This window comes from Neophocaena asiaeorientalis, unplaced genomic scaffold (genome assembly GCF_003031525.2).
Source record: "Neophocaena asiaeorientalis asiaeorientalis breed wild unplaced genomic scaffold, Neophocaena_asiaeorientalis_V1.1 scaffold258, whole genome shotgun sequence".
NCBI lineage: Eukaryota > Metazoa > Chordata > Mammalia > Artiodactyla > Phocoenidae > Neophocaena > Neophocaena asiaeorientalis.
Window position 1 is genome coordinate 439,556 of NW_020172591.1, and position 21,589 is coordinate 461,144.

At 37.3% G+C, this 21,589-nt stretch overlaps 1 protein-coding gene and 1 pseudogene across 1 annotated transcript in view; one reads left to right on the forward strand and one right to left on the reverse strand.

Moving 5' to 3' along the window:
• Positions 1-1,957: 1,957 nt before the first annotated feature.
• Positions 1,958-21,589, forward strand: part of NBEAL1 (neurobeachin like 1) — a 172,453-nt gene continuing 152,821 nt past the window's right edge. Inside the window, exons 1-2 of the mRNA XM_024738332.1 lie at positions 1,958-2,067; positions 2,941-3,217. Coding sequence (XP_024594100.1) covers positions 3,167-3,217 — 51 coding nt within the window. The 5' untranslated portion in view covers positions 1,958-2,067; positions 2,941-3,166. The remainder of the gene's footprint in view (positions 2,068-2,940; positions 3,218-21,589) is intronic.
• On the reverse strand, positions 9,622-9,786 carry LOC112395242 (translation machinery-associated protein 7 pseudogene; annotated as a pseudogene).

Below are 21,589 nucleotides of genomic sequence, written 5' to 3' on the forward strand. Positions count from 1 at the left end.
TCCTGTATCCTCACATGGCATAAAGGGTTAGGGAGCTCTGTGAAATCTGTTTTATAAGAGCACTAATCCCATTCATGTGCACTCCTCCCTCATGACCTGAGTACCTCCCAAAGGCCCCACCTCCTAATACTATGTATCACCTTGGTGGGTAGGATGTCAACATACGAATTTCGGGAAGACACAAACATTCAGACTATAGCAACGGACAAGGTGATCCTTGAGCAGAGACTTTAAGATTGTGTGTGGACATTTGGGGAAAGAGCACTCTAGGTAGAGGGACAGCTTATGTAAAATCCCTGAGACTGGAGTGTGCTTTGTGAATTTGAGGAGCAGCAAGGAAGCCATGTGTCTGGATGATATAACGGAAGGCTAGAATAATACTGTAGCTGGAGAAGTTACAGAGGGAAGTGTGGGAGGAAAACACAGGTCCTTGCTGGCCCTTTTAAGTGGGATGGGAAACCAATGGATGGTTTTTAGCAAAGGAGTGATATCTTATTTCTACGTTAAAAGATCACTCTGGTTGCTATGTTGAGAAGAATCCATAGGTGGGGAAAGTGCATAGGCAGAGGCAGGGAGACAAATTGGAAGGCTACTGCAATAATCCAGAAAAGATTTAGTGGTAACTCACATCAGGGTGTAGTGGTGGTGGTGGTGTAGAAAAATGGTTAGAGCCCAGATATATTTTGAAGATATAGCTTAAAGGATTAGATCGACTGTGAGGTATATAAGAAAGCTGGCAAGGATACTTCCTAGGTTCTTGAGACTGAGCAGCTAGGAGAATGGAGCTGCTAATTACTAAAATGGGGGATGCTGCAGCAAGAGTAATTTCTCCCCCTTCCTCCCCCGAAGTTTTCACATATTAAGTTTCACATGCCTTCTTGAGAACCAAGAAGAGATCTTCAAAAGACCTAATTTGCAAACAACTACTTTAGTGTCAGCTCTGCCACCTTGGGGTGAAAGCAGCTATTAATAGTGAAGGAATGGGCATGGCTGGGTTCCAACAAACTTTACAACACTGGAACTTGAATTTCATCTAGTTTTCGCACATCATAAAATATTCTTATTTTGATTTTTGTTAAGTTGCAAGCAGGATGGTCTGTAAAACCTAAAATATTTACTCTCTGACTCTACAGTTTGTCAGCTGCTGGTATTGATGAAACGAGATGGGACATTAACGACGGTATATAGGATTTCATTATACTAGTTTACTTTTGTCTATACTTGTCATTTTTCACAATAAAAGGTTTTAAAAATGTTTAGGTGTACTAATCTCAAGTCTTCCCGTCTCCTTAAACATCCCCCGCCAAAGTTGCCTTTAGCTAGTAAATGCTGCCGTTTTCCTTTTCTTGTAAGAGCTAGACCCTTTTGAAGCCTTGAGTAGTGGTAAAATAAACCCTTTGCACTTGACACCCGGCGACAGAGAAAGTATGAGGCACAAACACGATGAAGGGAAAGGATTTTTGCAGGGGTGTGGGAGCAGCTGTCTGTTCTCACTATACACTCCCACAACCAATCTCCTTTTTACAAAAAAAAAAAAAAAAAGAAATCCCCTTTAGTTATCACGGTACGGTTCCCTGCCCTCAGATGACTCGCGGAAATGACGCCATCAGCCGAACGCTGTCTGCTAGTCCGCAGCAGCGGCGGTGGGTGGACGTAAGCACGTCGGTCCTCCTACGCGGCCACCTCGGGGAAGACTAGAGCGCTCCGCCGGGCGCCGCCGCACACCGCCGCCGGCCGGGTCGTCAAGAGCCGGGTCGATTGCGACTGCGCAGGTATGCAGGGGCGCGGCTTCAGGCCATCCCGCCCCTTCCCAGCCTTCGCGACCAATGAGCAGCTACCGCTCCGGGGCGGGGAAATCCTTAGAGGCCGGAATCATTAGCCGTGAGGACAGCCCCGCCCCTGTCTCCTCCCAGCCCCGCGCCCCGCCTCGCGCTGTCGTCGCCCCGCCTCCCTCTCCCGCCCTCTTGCCTAGCTGCGGGGTGATACGGGGCTTGAGCTTGGGAAGAGGGCAAGGGAAGCAAGTTAGATGTCGGCCTGGCGGCGGCGGCGACAACACAACCGTCCAATGTGAGCGCGGTGATGGGGAGCGGGTCGTAGGGAAGACGGGGCCGCGTGGCAGAAATGGGAGGGCTCCGGGTGCTTGGTGGTGAACGCGCCGTAGAGTGAGGGGCGGTCGTGAGGGGGCGAGGTTGACCCGGGTGTGTCCCGGTGCGGTCGGGAGGGCGTGGATAGCGGGTCGGGGGACGCCAAGCTCGTTTTGCCCCCTCCCCAAAGCTTCACTTGGCAGCTTGGCACGTCTTAAGTTTGCCTCCCTTTCGGTTGTCTGGGATGCGAGGAGAAAATTTAAAGGTCCCCCAAAACATTTGGAGTCTTTCTCGGGGTGTTTTCCTTGCCGGTGAGTGCGTGCTCCTTTCTTCTTACTGGATGGAGAGGTAGAGAGGCCAGGTGGGCAGGTCGACTTTCACTCTCTGAGGATTGTCCAAACAAACAAACCAGGAATTCTTCACTCTCCTCCCCACGCCCTGCCCTGCAACACACGACAAACATTCCCAACAAGTTTGAAGAAGCAGACTAGAAAATTCTGAGGGATTCTGTGTCTTTGAAATATGTCAGTAGTAAGTGTACTTTTTCTATGTTTATAGAAAATGTATGAATGGGGACGGCGTTTTTTTTGTTTATTATCATTGGACACATTTTTTGTTATGAGTACTCATCTTTGAGTTCTGCCCAAGAGGATTCTGACTTTGTGTTGATGTGATATATTATATTAGCTGTGATGTTTTCCTGAAACACAAGTTTCTGTGAAATCCAATCAGTTGTAAATGCTTAGCCGGTTGTTGGTGGGAAGTGAGGTAGATAAATCTCTAGTTCTGATAAACCTATAATTATTAACATGGCCTCTTTTTAAAGCAAATCCTTGCATATTTTTCTCTTTCACAGATTTATCTAATTGCCCAATGACCACTGATGAAGATAGGTTGGAGTAACTGCTGAAACTGAATTTTATTGACCAGAAGACAGTCCATTTGTTTCACTTCTTTTTGTTTTCCCTACTGCTTTGAGCTTTACTGTAACGGCTGAAAAACTTGGAAAATAAAATGAACATGCTGTGGTCTTGAACTTTTTTTTTTTGAGGAAAAATTAAAGTGCCAGAGTGAAAGCCAGAATGGCATCCAGAGAGAGACTCTTTGAACTTTGGATGCTTTATTGTGCGAAGGTAACTGCTTTCCTTTTTATTTCTAAGTTTTAAAATACTTTGTTATAAAATTTTGTGACTGGCCTTATTAGCGCTTTATTTAATGGATAATAGCACATTTATTCATAGTAATGACCCCAAATTTAAAAACACAGGATTTTCTGTTTTCCATTTTTTCACGTTTGAACACATACACAATATTGGCATGCTCTTAAAAACTGTAGGATGTGGTTTTAATTTGATATTTGTCTTCAGGGATCCTAAAATTATATAAGTAAAAGTATGACCTTTGAGAAAAATAAAACATTTGTATTTTTGTTTGGGGCTTTTTTTTTCCTTCCACAAGTGGGAGTACAGATAGAGATATTTTAATGAGAAGAGCATTAAGCATTTTTCTCATAATCTTTTAAATTAAAAGATTATTATATAAAAATGCTATTGATTTGAGGTGGTTACTGTAAGGTTGCCCTGATATTAGCACCTTATAAGCATTGTCTTTCTTGATCCTCACAACAATCCTGTGAGATGGGTATCTGTAATTATCCTTTTTACTGATGAGAAGAACTGATACAGAGTTTAAAGGGGTTAGTGAGAAGCAGCCCCTTCTGCTTCCGTATATAGCCGGGAACTCACAACTGCCTGATTCAAGTCCATGCTCTTATCCATTATGACTGCTCATTATTTTTTCTTTGTCATTCAAAAATAAGTTTTTCTCCATTCATCTTTAGGTGAATTTTTACATGTTAGCTTTGATTTTAGGTTATTGGAGAAGAAGGGTACTACTTAAAAATGTTTTTCAAGTTAGGAGCTATATTACTACTTTGAAGATACTGGCAAGGGTCAGAGTAACATCTCTAACTTACTCCTTAAGTTACTTTAGGTCTGCGTGGTGAAGTTCTCAAGTCTCAGCTTCCGGTTCTGCATTATCCTGTAGGGCTCCCTTTCTATACTTTCAGCTTTTTAAAGAACTAAAAGTTCTTTGAAGTTATTCTTTAACAGATGATCTCAGTTATCTTAATATTAAATATTAGAGCTCACACTGGAATTTTCTATGACTTCCTGGTTTGGTATTTTTTACAGTTACTGAAGGACATATACTTTGAAATATTTAATATGAATTTTTAAAATAGCTTTTAGTCTTGTGTAATTTAATGCCAGAAATGTCTTTTTAAAAATAGACCACTCTTCCAATAAAAAAGGGATCCAATTCTTAGTGACTTGAAAACAGTCACTAACACATGTCGGCCAAAAATTAAAATGCATTTTAGTATGCATGCCCAGTACTCGTTTGAAAATTATTTTTTAAAAAATCCATCAAACTTACTAGGTTTTACATTTTCAGAATGACAAAAAGTAAATGGGGTTACACTGCCTTATTAATTAGTTATATTGTTTCTAGGTCGAGTTCATGTTTTATTCAGGCGACACTGTGCTTATTGAAAAGATAGTGTAGTTTGTTCGACAAACATAGAATTTTGTTCTTAATGACTTAACATAGAAGTGAATCCTTACTCTTTTATGAGAATGTCTGAGTAAATAATGAAGGACCTTCATGGTCAAATTTTGAAGCCTATTCTTGGACCGGAAGATAAATCGCGTTTTTGTGTTTAAGATTTAAATCACTTGCGCACTTAATAAGATTAAAATTTTTTTCAACGGTTTTCAAAAAAATCATTATTTAAGATAATGATTTTATGTTTCACCAGTTCATGAATAAGCTACTTGTAAGCTAGACAACAACTTTCTTTTCTTCCGATACCTTGAATTCAAGTAGCTTCCAAATATGCATCATAGATTTAACACTTCTTTTCCCTAGTGAGAATGATTACCAAATACCTGGTTCTCTATAGTACTTTCTCTCTAGCTTTATTCCTGCCACTCTAGCATATAACCCTTCAAACCACCTGACTTTCTTTTTTTCTCCTAACTTTTAATACTTTTTTTTTGTACCTTTGACAGGCTTTCAGACTACTTCAGGACTGCTCAGATCTTCTCTTAACTTAGCTCCAACTAAGATCTCTTTTTGGGCTTGCAATTGTGCAGTCTAGTTTTGGCTTTGTTGCTGCTTTGTTTTTTGACCTTGAGCAAGACTTATCTCTTTGGGTCTCAGTTTCTTATTTGTCAAGTAGTAGTGTGTATACAAGGAGAATTCTTGTCTAACTTACCATAAGATTTTCATTTATTTTGACCTCTGAGGGACGTGGAGCTTTTTTGTCCTTATTCTATGGATTATCATATAGAACTTTTTAGTTCATCTTTCTTTTTAAAGCTTTTATTGTGAAAAATTTCAAACAGGCACAAATAGAGAGGATACTGTACTGAATCCTTTGTATCTGTTACTGTGCTTCAGTAGCTATCCATTCATATTCAGTGATGTTTCATGTAGAACCCTCCACTACCCTTCCCTCTACCCCTGAATTATTTTAAAGCAAATCCCAGACAACATATCTTATCCATAAATATTTTAAAATATATCTATATTATAAGAACTCCTCTTAAAAACATAATCTCAATATAATTCTTTAAACCATCAAATATCTGGTTGGTCTTCAAACTTTCCTGGTAGCTTCATAAATGTTCTTATTTTGCCACTGTTTGGTTGACACAATATTTAAACAAAACATACATGTTGTATTTTGCTGAAAATTTGTCTGTTAAGTCTTCTAATCTATGGGTTCCTCCTCACCACAGTTTTTATCCCTTCTATTTATTTGTTGAAGAAACCAGATTTTGACATTAGAATTTCCTCAGTCTGGGTTTTGCTGGTTGAATTCTCTTGATTTTAATTGTTACTTCTATTGGTGTCTGCAAACTGGCAGATCTAGAGACTTGATTGATTCACATTCTGCTTGGCGGCTGGAGGCTAGAATAATTAATGAGTGTCTTGGCCATCAGTGACTTTTGCCTGTATACATTAATTATGTCATTAGGAGTTTGCAAAACTGTGATATTCAGATTTTATCATTTCTTTATTTATGAGTAGAACATATATAGAGAAATGTCCCCTCATCCGTTATTTGATGACAGTTCCTTAAAGGAAAAGCAGGCAAAATAAACTTTGATTCTTTTTTTTAATGTTGAGCCTTCTTTTTAATTTATTTATTTTTTATTTTTGGCTGTGTTGGGTCTTCGTTTCTGTGCGAGGGCTTTCTCTAGTTGTGGCAAGCGGGGGCCACTCTTCATCACGGTGCGCGGGCCTCTCACTATCGCGGCCTCTCTTGTTGCGGAGCACAGGCTCCAGACGCGCAGGCTCAGTAGTTGTGGCTCACGGGCCTAGTTGCTCTGCAGCATGTGGGATCTTCCCAGACCGGGGCTCGAACCTGTGTCCCCTGCATTAGCAGGCAGATTCTCAACCACTGCGCCACAGGGGAAGCCCTAAACTTTGATTCTTTCTGTTTGTTTCCAGAATAATGACTTGATTGCTAGCATCCTCCAAAGGTGACCAGTTATTTTTCTTGAGTATCAAGTTCATCCTTAATGATTAAAATTTAAACATTGTCTATTATTGTGCTGCCCTGTTTGGTATGCTATCCATATCAAACCCTGTATACATACCTGATTAAAGAAGACGACTTTGAAGATTTATGAAGATCTGCTTCGGGGCAATATGTATGGTTAAGACATCTTTTGTATTTGCTACAGTGCTAACCTCGGCACGTGTATTCCACAGTGTGTTAGCAATAGATGAATATTAAGGTGCCATCATAGAGTTCTGTGTAAAGTGATGTTTTAAAGGTTGCCATTGAGCATTATGAAAGTTCAGTAGGTATTTAAATAGGACTGTATCAGAAATAACCCTTAGATAATACTGTTGAGTCAAAGGAATACTAAGGAGATATAGAAATATGTCTTTTCCCCATTAGTCTGGGTTCAGTTACAAGCCTAAATACTAGTGATTAAAGTTTTTAAAGTAGAATTAAAATAAATTCCTGGTTTCAGAGTTTACCAGATGGGTCCCCATATATTAAATGCAACATTTCAAAAGAATTTGGGTAAAAAACTTTGCAGTTTGTTTTTTTAACCAAAATTTTCAGGTCTAACTTTTCACTTTCTAGGAATAGGATTTAATTGCATTGTTAAGAACATGCGTCTTCCTAGTAGGTTATTTATTAATCTCATGTAGTTGTTATTACATAATAGAGGCAGGATGATTTCTGATTACCCAGCATTCCTGCTCTATACAGGGTCTTTCACTAATGTATTAGGCTACTAATTTAAGTTATGTAGTCTGAACTTTTCTTGCCTCCAGTCATCCCCACCCAGGGTCAAGGATTTCATCAACAGTGCATTTCATATAGCTCTTATAAGTTAAACATTGACTTGGAAACAGGTTTAATTTTGTATCTGGATTTTAGTACAGTAGTTAACTACTTCTCATCTGAGCATACTTTTCTCAAGTGTAGAAGGTAACTTTATTTTTTAATATCTAAAGATTTTAGTTTATATTATCTGTGTTAGGCACCATGTAATTCCCTGTTTCTTTTGACATTATTTCTTAATGTGCTTGTGGTAAGAGAGATGGCACTGAAAACAATTTTGGTTTCTACATTATCATACAACTTTTTGGAATTCATATATTGCATAGAACAGATACGTACGTATCCCTGTCTCAACTGCTCCCCTTAGATAGGCATAAGGATGTATTTCTGTTCAACATTTAGCCTTTTGGTAGTGCTACAGTTGGTCACCGAAATATGCGGAAGAAACTGAGTCCTCAAATTCTTTGATAAGATTAATTCATTTTTGTTCTGTGTAATGCAAAGTATCAACTGCATTAACTCAGTAAAAAGATACATAGTGAGTAAAAACATGATATTTTGAAATGTGGCAATGTGGGTTGAAATTCATGGTTCATTTTTGTCACTAGCTGTTTTTTTTTTGAGATTCAATTTACACTGGAAAATTTTGTGAAACTTCAGAATTAGAGCCAAGATTTAGTCCCAATTCTGTTTCTGATTTTAAGGACCTAAAGACAGGTTACCTAGTATCTTTATGTTTCAGTTTTTTCATGTTTCAAATGGAAAAAATAATTATTTTGCATATCTTTCAAAGTTGTTGAGAACAAAATGAATTGACTGTATTTAAATGCACTGTAAGGGTAAGCTAAGAAATATAAAAATGTAATCTTTATTAGCATGTAAAGAATATGTATATGAGCATGAGAGTATGTGTATCAAGATTACTTCTATTTTGTCTTTATATAGTATAATGATAGTGGGAAATACTCTCTTGTCTTTTTACCAGTAGTGATGAAGCTGTGCTCATGAACGTCTTAATTTTTATTTTATTTTATTTTTAAATTAATTAATTTTTGGCTGCGTTGGGTCTTTGTTGCTGCACACGGGCTTTCTCTAGTTGCAGTGAGTGGGGGCTACTCTTCGTTGAGGTGTGCAGGCTTCTCATTGCAGTGGTTTCTGTTGCAGAGCACGGGCTCTAGGTGCGCAGGCTTCAGTAGTTGTGGCACGTGGGCTCAGTAGTTATGGCTCGTGGGCTCTAGAGCACAGGCTCAGTAGTTGTGGCGCACGGGCTTAGTTGCTCCGCGGCATGTGGGATCTTCCTGGACCAGGGCTCAAACCTGTGTCCCCTGCATTGGCAGGAGGATTCTTAACCACTGTGCCACCAGGGAAGTCCCCCCATCTTAATTTTTAATCTATTTATTTTTGCTTTCAAGCATAGCGCTTAATTATCCCAGTAATGATTTGGGATTTTTTTTTTTACTCTAAACCAAGTTTGTTTTGGATCTTGGTGATGCTCCATTTCCTGCTGTTGCCCTTTGTCCTGCTAAATCTGGAATATGACTGAAATAGATAGTTTTGCAATGAGCTCAGAGTAAACTTCCTTTTCAGAATAAAAGTTTTGCTTCATAAGGAAAACAGAATTTAGAGGTGTTTTATTCAGATAAAAAGGCATGTACCTCTTTTTATATATAGATTTGGAAAAAAACGGATGAATGAATATTCTTCTAATGAGGAAATTGTAATTTATTTATACAATTTTGGTTGTAATTGTAAGTGAAACTTTTGGCAAGGTGTACCAATATACATCAACCCTTATAATTTAGCCCTTTTTTTTTTTTTTTTTTCATTTCAAATGAGTTGGTTTAATTCCAGGTGGTACAGAATTCAGGATAGGACAGGGGCTTAAGGACACAGTTTGGCAGGATTCTGGGCTGGGTTTATGTGGATCTCATAGCTGAGGTAGAAATGGCTGAGAGGAACTAAAGACAAGATGAGCCACTGTATGTTTTGTTTTTTTTTTTTACAAAAGTTTATTCTTAAATGTGCAGTAGGTTCCAAGACAACACTTATTCTAGCTATGGGTAGCAACAGATGTTATGGCAGGGAATCCAGATGTTTAAACAGGAATGGAATTAAGGATCATCATTGCTTCAGGCACAAGGAGCAGCTTACTTTTTGCCAGATTTCTTAATTCCACCTGTGACCTTTCCCCACGGCCTTCGCTTTTAGCTCAAGTTTCTTTTGCTTTTCCTTCTGTTTCTGCTTGAATGCCTTATCTTCCTCATCCATATCCTTGGCTTGCTTCTTGGGCTGCTTCAGGTGCTTCTTCTTGCCACCTTCGCGGCCCGACATGGTGCCTGCTGCCCTTTCCCCCATCCCTGCCACCGCAACCCATTTTTAATAAGTCTTTGATATGTGCAAAGTGTAGATAGAAATAGCTCTCAGTTTACTCTGGCTTAATAATGACTTTGTATATAAAGAAAGTAATGTTGTTTGACTCTAAGGCAAAAAAACCCAAAATCATCAGCTTAGTAATATTGGTTATCAATTACATGTTCATTTTAGGAAGTTAGATGTGAAAGAAAGCAAGAAATGAGTATTTTTTGTCAATAGATTTGCCCTTAGGAAAGGAATATTACTACCTTTGTGGTTTGACTTGAGGAGCTTACGCACTACTCTAAAAAGTTAAGATGCATGACAATTTTTTATTATTCTTTTGAAGATCAAAATTTAAATTTCCCTGGTAGAAGGTTGAATTGATAGCCCTTCAATGTGTAGGTGTGGAGGAAGAGGGAAAAGGAAGAGCCTAAAATAATTTTCAGGTTTTTTGGTTTTGCAGACTTGTACTAGGTCACCCCATTCACCAAGTTAGCTAGTGCAAGTTCACCAGGTTTTCAGGTAAACATGTGAGTTTGCAGTGTCTGGGGGATATCTAGGTAGAGAAACACCCCACGAAATGGAGTTCAGAAGGCCGTCCGTGCTGGAAATAAAGATTTGAGAGTTGTCATACTGGCAATTATTGAAGAGTTACATGAGAGTAAGAAGGGAAGAGGCTCAAAAGTCAGGGAGTCCTGAAGAATATTATCTTTTAAGAAGAGGATAGAGGAAGAAGAGTCAGGAGTTTGAATGGGAGGAGAGCCAGGAGTGAGTGGTTGCCTCAGAAAGTAGAGGGATGTCAAATTCAACATAGCTTTGAAGAAAAGCATTATGGAGTGTGTATTGGATTCCAGTTAAGAGATTAATTTAGCAAAGTAGTTCTAAAAAGAGTGGGGAAAAAAGATGTTAAAAATACAAGCCCCCATTTTATTTTTAAATTGAATTCGACAGACTTAAAATCACTGACAAACTGCTATTAAAGTTTTAAAATGTTTTACTCTTGATTTTTGTGCTTATCTGGCCAAGGACCTTTCAAACTTCTTCTTAACTATATCTAAGGAATATCAGCATTTTCTTTTAATTTATGTCTTGTGACTTAGATTTAAACTGGTAAAATTATTCTTTGGTTGAACCAAAGCATTAACTGATCCATGCATTTCACACAAAAGTCATTCAAGCATTTCAAAACAGTTTGCCTCTAAAAAAACCCCAGTGGTTTTGTTTGATGCCTTTAATTTAACTACTACATGATCTTTCCTAACAATAAACTTTAGAATAGTAGGAAAGATACGTACTATTTCAATTTATGGTGTCGTTGTGAGGTGGGTTTATACTTTTTTATTGAATAATTTTGACTTATGATTTTTGTCAAAATGTAACATTTAACTAAGTTTTAAAATATAAAATTTCATTTTGTAATGAATGAACCTCATTTGAAGCATGACAATATATAGACTTTCTAATTTAGATTTATGCTCTAAGAAAAAGTAGTAAAGATGTTTTACTTTTATAACAAGCTTCAAAAAATTTTTAATTTAAGGTATACAAGTTAACTGTAGAAAATTTAGAAAATACAGATATGCAAAAAGAAAGTAAAAATTTCATTATTCAGAGACTTTTAAAGTACTTTTATGCATGTGATCGAAAAATCTGTGTAAATTAGTTACGTTTACTACTACAAATCATTAGGATATCAAATTTGAAAAACTTCCATCTGATATGAAACTTGAATATTGTTTTAAACTTATAAGTCCCATTTAAAAAGTGTCAATGTTATATTTAATTAATGCATACATAGTGATATGCTTTTCCTTTCTAAGGAATTTATTTTAGTCCAATTTAGCTAGTTTTTATTGGATGCCTACTGTATGTACATGTTACTTACTATCATTTTATCCCTTGAATTTAATATTTTTCCTCTTTTAAAAAATTTGGTCATTTAAAAAAAATTAATAAACTATATTTTTAGAGAAGTTTTAGGTTCACAGCAAAATTGAACAGAAAGTACAGGAGGTTCCTATGTACCCCCTGTCCCCATATATACACAACCTTCCCAATTATTGACATCCTGCACCGCAGTGCTACCTGATCACTTGACAGACTTCCCAAAAACACTTGCAGCAGAAATTTCTTTACCTGTTAACTATGTGTGAAACTCCAAGATGAACACAAAAAGCAACAGGACATATTACACCTAACATTCCAATACTCTAGATGTTGGTCTTTTCAAGCCTTGCTAATTTTAACTGAGAATTCTCTACACTCTATTGATCAAATGTAGAACTTCATTAAAGTAGTTATCTGAATGAATAGTTACTTAAAATTTAAGAAATACCTAAAGTAAAAAAATCTTTCTCATTAGGGGTTGGTGTATTCTAAGCCTATTTTTATGCACAGGCCTCTATTAGAATATTGCTTCTTTTCTTTGTGTTAAAATGGTTTCCAAATCTTTCCTGGATGTGACTGGTTTTTATCAGAATTTCCATCAAAATTTTATAACTTTCATCTGGTTAATTGTGAGTTCATCTGAGGTCATGCTTTTCCAACTAGAGTCAGTTTCCCACTTAGATTGTGGGATGTGGGACCTAAGGGAGGATGAATGAAGTCATCAGTGATTGCTTAGTTGAAGAGGTAGCATTTGATTGAGGTTTTAAAGAATTAATAGTTTAATAGTCACAGAGTGTGTTCCAGACACATATAAGGCATGAACAAAAGTACAAAGGAAAAGCAATCTTAGTATAGATTCTCATCATTAATGTCAAATTATACCCTGCTGCTCTGTTTTCATGCCTGTCTTTGTACACAATAACTTCATTTTACTGATTAATTTAGTATAATATTTTGAAGACATTTTGAACAGCAGGTAATCTCAACATGTTGGAGTACCAGCTGTGCACATAAATCTAGCAAAAGGACATCACCATGAACACCTGTTACCAGGTTTGCACAGGGTGACAAATATAACAGCAGCCTTTCTGACAGCAATTGTAAGATGCATTTTGATTTCAAAGATGCCAAAATGTAAAAAATTATATGTCTTAGAATCAGAGAAATATGGTATAAAAAGCAGTTGTAAAAAAGGATGTCTAGAAATAGGAAAGAAACCCCAATAATGATATTTAAAAACCAATAAATTGGATATGAGTTTAGATAGCTGAAGAGAATTAGAGAGTTGGAAGGGAGGTCATAAGAATTCTTTTAGAATACATCCTAGGAAGTCAAAGAGTTGGAAAATATGGAAGGTTCTGAAGGATAGTATGAAAACATTTAACACATATTTAATTGGACTCTGAAAAGGAGAGTAAAGAAAGCATGAAACAAATGATAATATTTGAAGAGATTGCAGGTGAGAGCTTTCCAGGATTGATGAAAGTCTAGTAAAACTCAAGGAGAAAAAATAAAACAAATTCCATACCAAGATTCATCATAGTGCAACCACAGTGGTTTTGCAGAAAACCAAAGGGAAAGAGAAAATTCTGAAAAGCTGCCAGAGGAAAAAAAGATTATCTTCAAAGGGATTACACATTAATAGCTGATTTTTCAGTAATAATGATGGAAGGGAAAGGATAATGGATTGATATCTTTAAAGAAAATACTAATGTAGAATTTCCAACCAAGTGACATTTTTTCAAAGAGGAAAGTGAAATAAAGTCATTTTCAGCAAAACAACAGTTCATCAGGAAAATATAACAGTTTTAAATTTGTGTGTACCTCATAACCTAGTCTCTGAAGCAAACATTGACAGAACTACAGAGAAATGAACATATGACAATCATGGCAGTTTTTAAATTCAATTTATCATATTTTAGTATTTTTTTCTCAGTAATTGGTAGAATGAACAGACCAAAGAAAACAGTAAAGATACAGAAGATTTAAACAATAGGATCGACAAATTTAAAAAGGGATTTATGTAGAACAACACCCGTACATTCCTTTCAAGCACACATATTTACAAAAATGATGATATGACAGACCTTAAAGCGAGTTTCAACAAATTTCAGATGATTGAAATAGAGTCTGTTTTCTGACACGAATGTAGTTAAGGAAGGAATATTGCTAAGGAAGAAATAGCAAAAAAAAGTCATGAACTACACTTGAAAACAAACCTTTGATTAAAGAACAAGTAATGAAGGAAAATTAGAATTTTGGGGAGGTGGAACTGAATGATAAAAGTAAGCATTTTAGAGCTTCTAAATGGGGGGTGCCTATAGCATTAGGAAAATTTATGGCTATAAATGTGTTAGAGAAAGAGGCTAAAAATAAATGAACTAGTCATTTGTGGTAGCCAGCCTTCAAGATTCCTACCTCCTGGTATTCACTCCCTTTTATAGTCCTCTCCTACATTGTATCAGGGTTTGTCTGTGACCAGTAGAGTTTGGCAAAACTGATGGTATGTCATTTCCGAAATTAGAAAAGACACTGTTGTTTCCATCTCAGTTACTCTTTTTTTCCTTGGATCATTCGCTCTGGGGGAAGCAAGCTGCTATGTTGTGTGCAGCCCTATGGAGAAGCCCATGTTGCGAACAAGTGAAACCTTGCCAACCACCACGTGAGTGAAGTTGAAAGTTCCGTCAGCCCAGTCAAGCTTTGCTATGACTGCAGCCCTAGTTTCCGTCTTCATTACAGGTTTGTGAGAAATGCTGAGCCACAGCCACCCACCTAAGCTGTTTTTGAATTCTTGGCCCTGAAAAACTGAGATGATACTTGTTGTTCAAGCTCCTAAATTTAATTTGTTATGTAGGAATATATTATTAATATATCATCCATTTCAAGAAGACAAGGAAAGAACAGAATAGGCCCAAAGTAGAGTGAAGGAAATTGTGAGGGCTTTTTTTCTTTGATGTGAAAATTCTGAAATTTATTATTTTTCAGTTGCTGAAGGAAGTGTCCATAAGAAGGTTTACATGTATCACGGAATGTTTAATTTTAATAAAAATTATTCATTATTTAACAGCTTGGGATGAATGACAAATACAATCTGTATCTGGATATAATTTTAATTAAGAATCTGGAAGTGAGTTTGAAAATAAATTAATAGCTCTTCTGCAAATCTTTCTAGTAGTCATGGTGGTATAAGGAAATTATAAGGTTTATTGCAGAAATTACTCATAATAAAATATTGGATCTAGGAAAAGATAATAGGTAGCTTCTAACATCATGTAAGAGATAACTAGAAATTTATCTTTTGAAGGACATGTATAACACCACCTATGTTGTGTTTTTTTTGGGAAAAAAAAAATCTCTAAATCTGACAGTCTGTAGATCTACTACTTCGCAGGAAATACAGAGGACTGAGGAACATGTTAAATGACAAAGATGTGCAGTCAGCAAAATCCCTAATGCGAGAAATACTAAATCACAGATGGCCCAGTGTCTTCAACAAATAAATTAGGGCAAAAAAAAAAAAAAAAAAGAAATGTAATAGAAACCTACAGGTTTAAAAAGACTTAAAAGATATACCAACAGTTTGCAATTTATGGACTTTATTTGGGTCCTGATCTTATCGGTTAAAAAAGGCATTTGTGGGACTTCCCTTGGTGGTCCAGTGGTTAAGACTTTGCCTTTCAATGCAGGGGGTGTGGGTTCAATCCCTGGTTGGGGATCTAAGATCCCACATGCCTCGAGGCCAAAAAACCAAAACATAAAACAGAAGCAATATTGTAACAAATTCAATAAAGACTTTAAAAATGGTCTACATCAAAAAAAAGAGAAAAATCTAAAAAAGGCTTTTGTGAGCAAGTCAGGAAAATTTGAACATCAACTGATATTAAAACTGCTAATATTTTTAGATATGATAATATTGTCATATTTTAAAAGACACCTTTTATGGATATACATTGAAATATTTGTGGATGAAATATGATATCTGGATTTGCTTAAAAGTAACATTAGAGGATGGGGCTATAGGTGAAAGAAGATTGGTTAGCATGATTTGAAAGTTGTTGAAAGTTGTTGAAACCATTCTCTCCACCTTTTTTGTATGCTTGTGATTTCATTTAATAAAATGCTTTTGGAAAGAGCAGAAAGTAATAATAAACATAATAGAAAGGATCAACCAAATAAAAAGTTGGTTCTTTGATAAAATTAATGAAATTGAGTCAGGAAAATAAGGTTTGTGGTTGTATGAGTTTCAGAAATTTCATATTATATTCACCCCTTCCAATGGCGTTCATAAGGCATAGTCATCTTTTTAAAATTTATTTACTTATTTGGTTGCGCTGGGCCTTAGTTGCAGCTCGTGGGCTCCTTAGTTGCGGCAGGTGGACTCCTTAGTTGTGGCATGCGAACTCTTAGTTGCTACAGTTCCCTGACCAGGGAATGGAACCCGGGCCCCCTGCGTTGGGAGTGTGGAGTCTTAACCAGTGCGCCACCAGGGAAGTCCCGCATATGTCATCTTAAAGATAATGTATTGTTACAAGTCTTGTTTAATTTTGCTTAACTAGTGCTTCTCTAACTTGATTAAGCATAGCCATCTTTTCTTTTTCTTTTTTTTAAACTTTTCAAATAGTATCTGTTCTCATCGAAACCGACAGTATTGTTAAGTACTTGCTTAGGAAATGGTGACTTCTCCAGTCTTATAATTCTATGCACCTGTCCCACTGCTTCCTGTTCTTTCCATGGTGGGACAATACCAAATATTGTACATCCTTTGAGCATATCTTGCTATTTTCTATCTGTCTGGAATTCCCCTCTCCCCTCCTCTCTCCTTGAGAATATCTGTTTATGATTTGTGAAAACTTTTGAGTACTTTTATTACTCAGTTACCTCCAACCTTGACAGATTCAGTAGCTCCCTCTGTATTGTTTTGATACTTTTCACAACTGTTCTACCTCTCATGATGTTTTGCACTTATTTGTTTATGCTCTTCTTTCCTACTGAAAAAAGAGCACTTTGAGGACAAGATTATGTTTTTTTTTTAATTGAGGAATAATTGATATAAGAATATGTTTTGTCTTCATGTCCATAGAGTCTAGCACTGTCCCTGGTTGGTACGTGGTTGGCATGTACTTATTAAATGTTTTTTGAAGCAGCTAAGTTCTATTAGAAAACCTTGAGGGCTGGCCTAGTGTTTCTGTGGGAGGAGTTTATCTTCTTTTGCTAGGACATTAAAAATATGCTATGAATATAACTGACTGAAATGAACTTTTGAAATGCAACTCATATGTAAATTGCAAGTTGCCCAACATATGGTTGAAATATATGTATGTATCTAAAAGTTTATAAAACTTGAAAGAATACTACAACCCAAATATCGTTGTGTGGAGGAAGTAAGGTGTTTCCCCCATTCTTACCTGTAACCCTAGCCCGTAAGAACTAGGTGAAATTGTATGGATCCCTTAATTCTGTTACCCACTTAAGCCTCCCAGTGGAGGAGTGGATGTTATAAAAAGGTGAAAGCCTCCTGTGCTTTAATGTAATTTAAATAATCACATTCGGCTAGTGGTCACTGCACTGGACAGCACATCTAAGTGTTTAGACTTCATCCTCTGGTAATGGGGGGACGTTGAAAGTATTTGGACAGGAGAGAAAAGATGATTAGATTCAAATTTAACAAACCCCATTAGTAACTGTGTGTAGGTGAGAGAAACTGAAGCTACAGAGACCTGTAGGGAGCTACATAACAGTCCAAATGAAGGACTGTCTTAACGGCAGATGATTGGATGAATATTTGAGTACAAGATCAATAAAGTTGATTTTAATTATTTTATAATTGCTGATTTTATTGAGCATTTGCTAAATGTCAGGTATTGCTGAGTGCCTTACATGTATTATCTCATTCAGTGCTTTCAACAGCCCTATGAGGGGAAGTATTACCTTCATTTTATAGATCAAGAACAGATCAGAGATGAAGTAACTTCCCCAAAGTTACACTGAGAGCAAATGCAGAGATTTGAAAGGAAAAGAATACAGTTAAAATCATGTGGCACAGGGGATCATGAAATATTTAAATGTGTATGTGTAGCATAGGACATTCCTGTTTTGTGAGTGAGCCATAATTTAGGCACATAATAGGTTATAAAAATAGCATTAGCGACTCCCCTGGTGGTGCAGTGGTTAAGAATCTGCCTGCCAATGCAGGGAACACGGGTTCAATCTCTGGTCCAGGAAGATCCCACATGCTGTGGAGCAACTAAGCCTGTGCGCCACAACTACTGAGCCTGTGCTCTAGAGCCTGCGAGCCACAACTGCTGAGCCCGTGTGCCACAACTACTGAAGCCCGTGTGCCTAGAGCCTGTGCTCCGTAACAAGAGAAGCCACCGCAGTGAGAAGCCTGTGCACCACAATGAAGAGTAGCCCCTGCTCGCCACAACTAGAGAAAGACCATGCGCAGCAACGAAAACCCAATGCAGCCATAAGTAAATAAATAAATTTAAAAATAAATTAATAACTTTAAAAAAAGTAACATTATACTTAGCATATACTATGTGCCCTTGACTAGGTTATTTAATTTTCACAACCCTGTGAAGAAAGCTACTATCATTGTCTTCATTTTTATAGAAGAAACTGTTGTGCAAACATAGGGTGACTTGTTCAAGAAAGTGACAGAGCAGGGGTTAGAATCCATGTAATCTGGCCTCAGTGCTCCTGTAGTACTTAATACATTTGTGTGTTTTGTTAATAAATATCATACAAATGGAGAGATAGACCCTACTGTGGTGTTTCATTGTATCCAGCTCTCTTAACCATGAAAGTGGCTAAGCTTGAGATTTAATTAATATTGTTGCTGGTGTGTGGACATTTTTCCTTTTATGGCCTTTGGCAGTAAAGTATAGATCTTCTTAAGGGTTTTCTCAGGCTGTGTAGAATGTGGCTGTTTTATGTGTTAAGTTGTTTATGGCCTTGAGTTTACTGATCCTTAGTTCCTCTTTTCCTCTTTTTGTCCACTAAGCTCCGTTTTATTCCTGCTCACAGTTCAAAGACAGTGTAGTGTAGTGTAGTAGAAAGAGCACAGTTGGATGCATATCTCTTTGCATTTTAATCCCAGCACTACTGATGACTAGCTGTATGACTATGGATAAGTTATATATCCTTAGAACTTTGCTTTTCTAACCTGTAAAATGGGGAAAATGAAACCTCTACATGGTTGTAAGGAGTAAATGGGATGATGTATACTTTTTAAATACCTGCTATAATACTTTGCACATTGCAGAATCACAAAAAAAAATGTAACTGCTTCACTTCTTACTAAATAAAACATTTCCAGCTTTAAGTACCATTTCCTTCTTTATAGTTAGTTGCTCAACTTCGTAGGAGAACTCTGTACTTACCAAACTCTGAATTACCAAACACTTGGTAACTCTGACTTTCAGACTTTGAACTAGATACGGTAGAATTTCTAAATAAACTATGAGGAGGAATACATTAATTCTTTATGGCATTATAAACTGTTTTGTGCTGAACTTTTACAGAGTTTATTAAAACTCTGCTTTATTAAAAAGGAACCGTGATAAGGAAAACTCCGGCTACCTGTATTTCTGGAGTCTTATCCTGATGAATGTATGAATGAATGAAGTGCTGGTTGGAAATGAAAAAAGCAATTAATGAAATCCTTGAGAAAATTTCTCACAAGAGGTAGTTCTTTTTCTGAAATATTTCTGTCTTCTCAGTGATGATGTGGATTATAACAATTTATGATCTGATTTTGGAACAGTATATTAATAGAAAAAATAAATACACAAAAGGTTAGCAGTCTGCATATTCTGGGAACATTCTTTTAGGAATTCTGATTTGTGTGTAATGCTTTTATTTTAGGGAAATAAATTATTTGAGTTCCCTTTATCCAAGAGCAGTACCTAACCAGTGATATTTAATGAGTAAGTAAGACTCCTGATATCATGTTGAAATTGACTGGAGTAAAAAAGTGTTAACGAGGTGAAGGAAACAAATTTGAGCATCATTGGCTCCGGACGTGCAGGCTCAGTGGCCATGGCTCACAGGCCCAGCTGCTCCGCAGCATGTGGGATCCTCCCGGACTGGGGCACGAACCCGTGTCCCCTGCATCAGCAGGCGGACTCTCCACCACTGCACCACCAGGGAAGCCCTGAGCATCTTTTTTAATGATGTAATTTATATTTAAAAAGACATTTCTGAGGAATCATGGTTTTTTTCAAATCATCTTTGAGATGTAACTTACAGACCTTAAAATGCACAGATTTTTGGGCTTCCCTGGTGGCGCAGTGGTTGAGAATCTGCCTGCTAATGCAGGGGACATGGGTTGGAGCCCTGGTCTGGGAGGATCCCACATGCCGCGGAGCAGGTAGGCCCGTGAGCTACAACTACTGAGCCTGCGCGTCTGGAGCCTGTGCTCTGCAACAAGAGAGGCCGCGATAGTGAGAGGCCCGCGCACCGCGATGAAGAGTGGCCCCCGCTTGCCACAACTAGGGAAAGCCTTCGCACAGAAATGAAGACCCAACACAGCAAAAGTAATTAATTAATAAACTCCTACCCCCAACATCTTCTAAAAAAAAAATGCACAGATTTTAAGTGTCAAATTTGATGAGTTTTGATACAAGCAAACATTTGTGTCACTACTATCTAATAAAACAAATGGAAAATTTCTATTACCTAGGAAAGTTTTCTTTGTGCCCCTTTGTAGTCAGTCCTCTGAAAGACAATCAGTGATCAAATTTCTGTCACCAAAGCCTGCTCTAGAACTTTGTATAAGTGAAATCACACAGTGTATATGCTTAATGCCTGGCGTCTTCTGCTCAACATGTTTTTGAAATTTCTGTTCATTGTCGTATCAACAGTTCATTCATTGTTATTGCAGAATAGCATTCCATTGTGTGAATATACCACAATTCATCGGTTAACCTTGTTGATAGAATTTTGGTTTGTTTCCAGTTTTGGGCTATTAAAAATAAATCTTTGGGCTTCCCTGGTGGCGCAGTGGTTGAGAGTCCGCCTGCCAATGCAGGGGACATGGGTTCGTGCCCCGGTCCGGGAAGATCCCACATGCCGTGGAGCGGCTGGGCCCGTGAGCCATGGCCGCTGAGCCTGTGCGTCCGGAGCCTGTGCTCCACAACGGGAGAGGCCACAACAGTGAGAGGCCCGCATACCGCAAAAAAAAAAAAAAATCTTCTATGGACGTTTTTGTACAACTTGTTTTTGTGGATATATGTTTTCACTTCTCTTAAGAGGAATGACTGGGCCATGTGGTAAATTTATGTTTAAAAGAAACTGCCCAACTGTTTTCCAAGTGATTATACCATTTTATACTCCCACCAGAAATGTGAGTTCCAGTTACTCCACATCTTTACCAACACTTGGTATGGAAAGTCTTAAATTTTAGCCATTCTAGTGGGTGTGTAATGGTATTCCATTTCATCTTAATTTGCATTTCCCTCGATAACTAATAATGTTGAGAATGCTTTTGCATGCTACTTGGCCATTTGTGTATCTTCTTTTGTGAAATGTCTGAACCTTTTGCTCATTTTAAAATTGAGTTGTTGTCCTATTTACATTGATTCATAGGAGTTCTTTATATATTCTTGGTACAAGTCCTTTGTCAGATATATGTACTGAGAATATTTTCAGCTGGCATATGGCTTGCCTTTTCATTTTCTTAATGGTGTCTTCTGATGAATCAAAGTTTTAAATTTTGGTTAAGACAAATTATTATTTTTTTCTTTTTTTGCTTTGTGATTTTTGTGTCCTAGCTAAGAAATCTTTGTCTACCGCAAGGTTGCAAAGGTATTCTTTATTTTCTTTTAGAAGATTTTTTAGTTTTTATGTTTAGGTTAATGATCCATCTCCCATTTTATCTTATTTATGCATT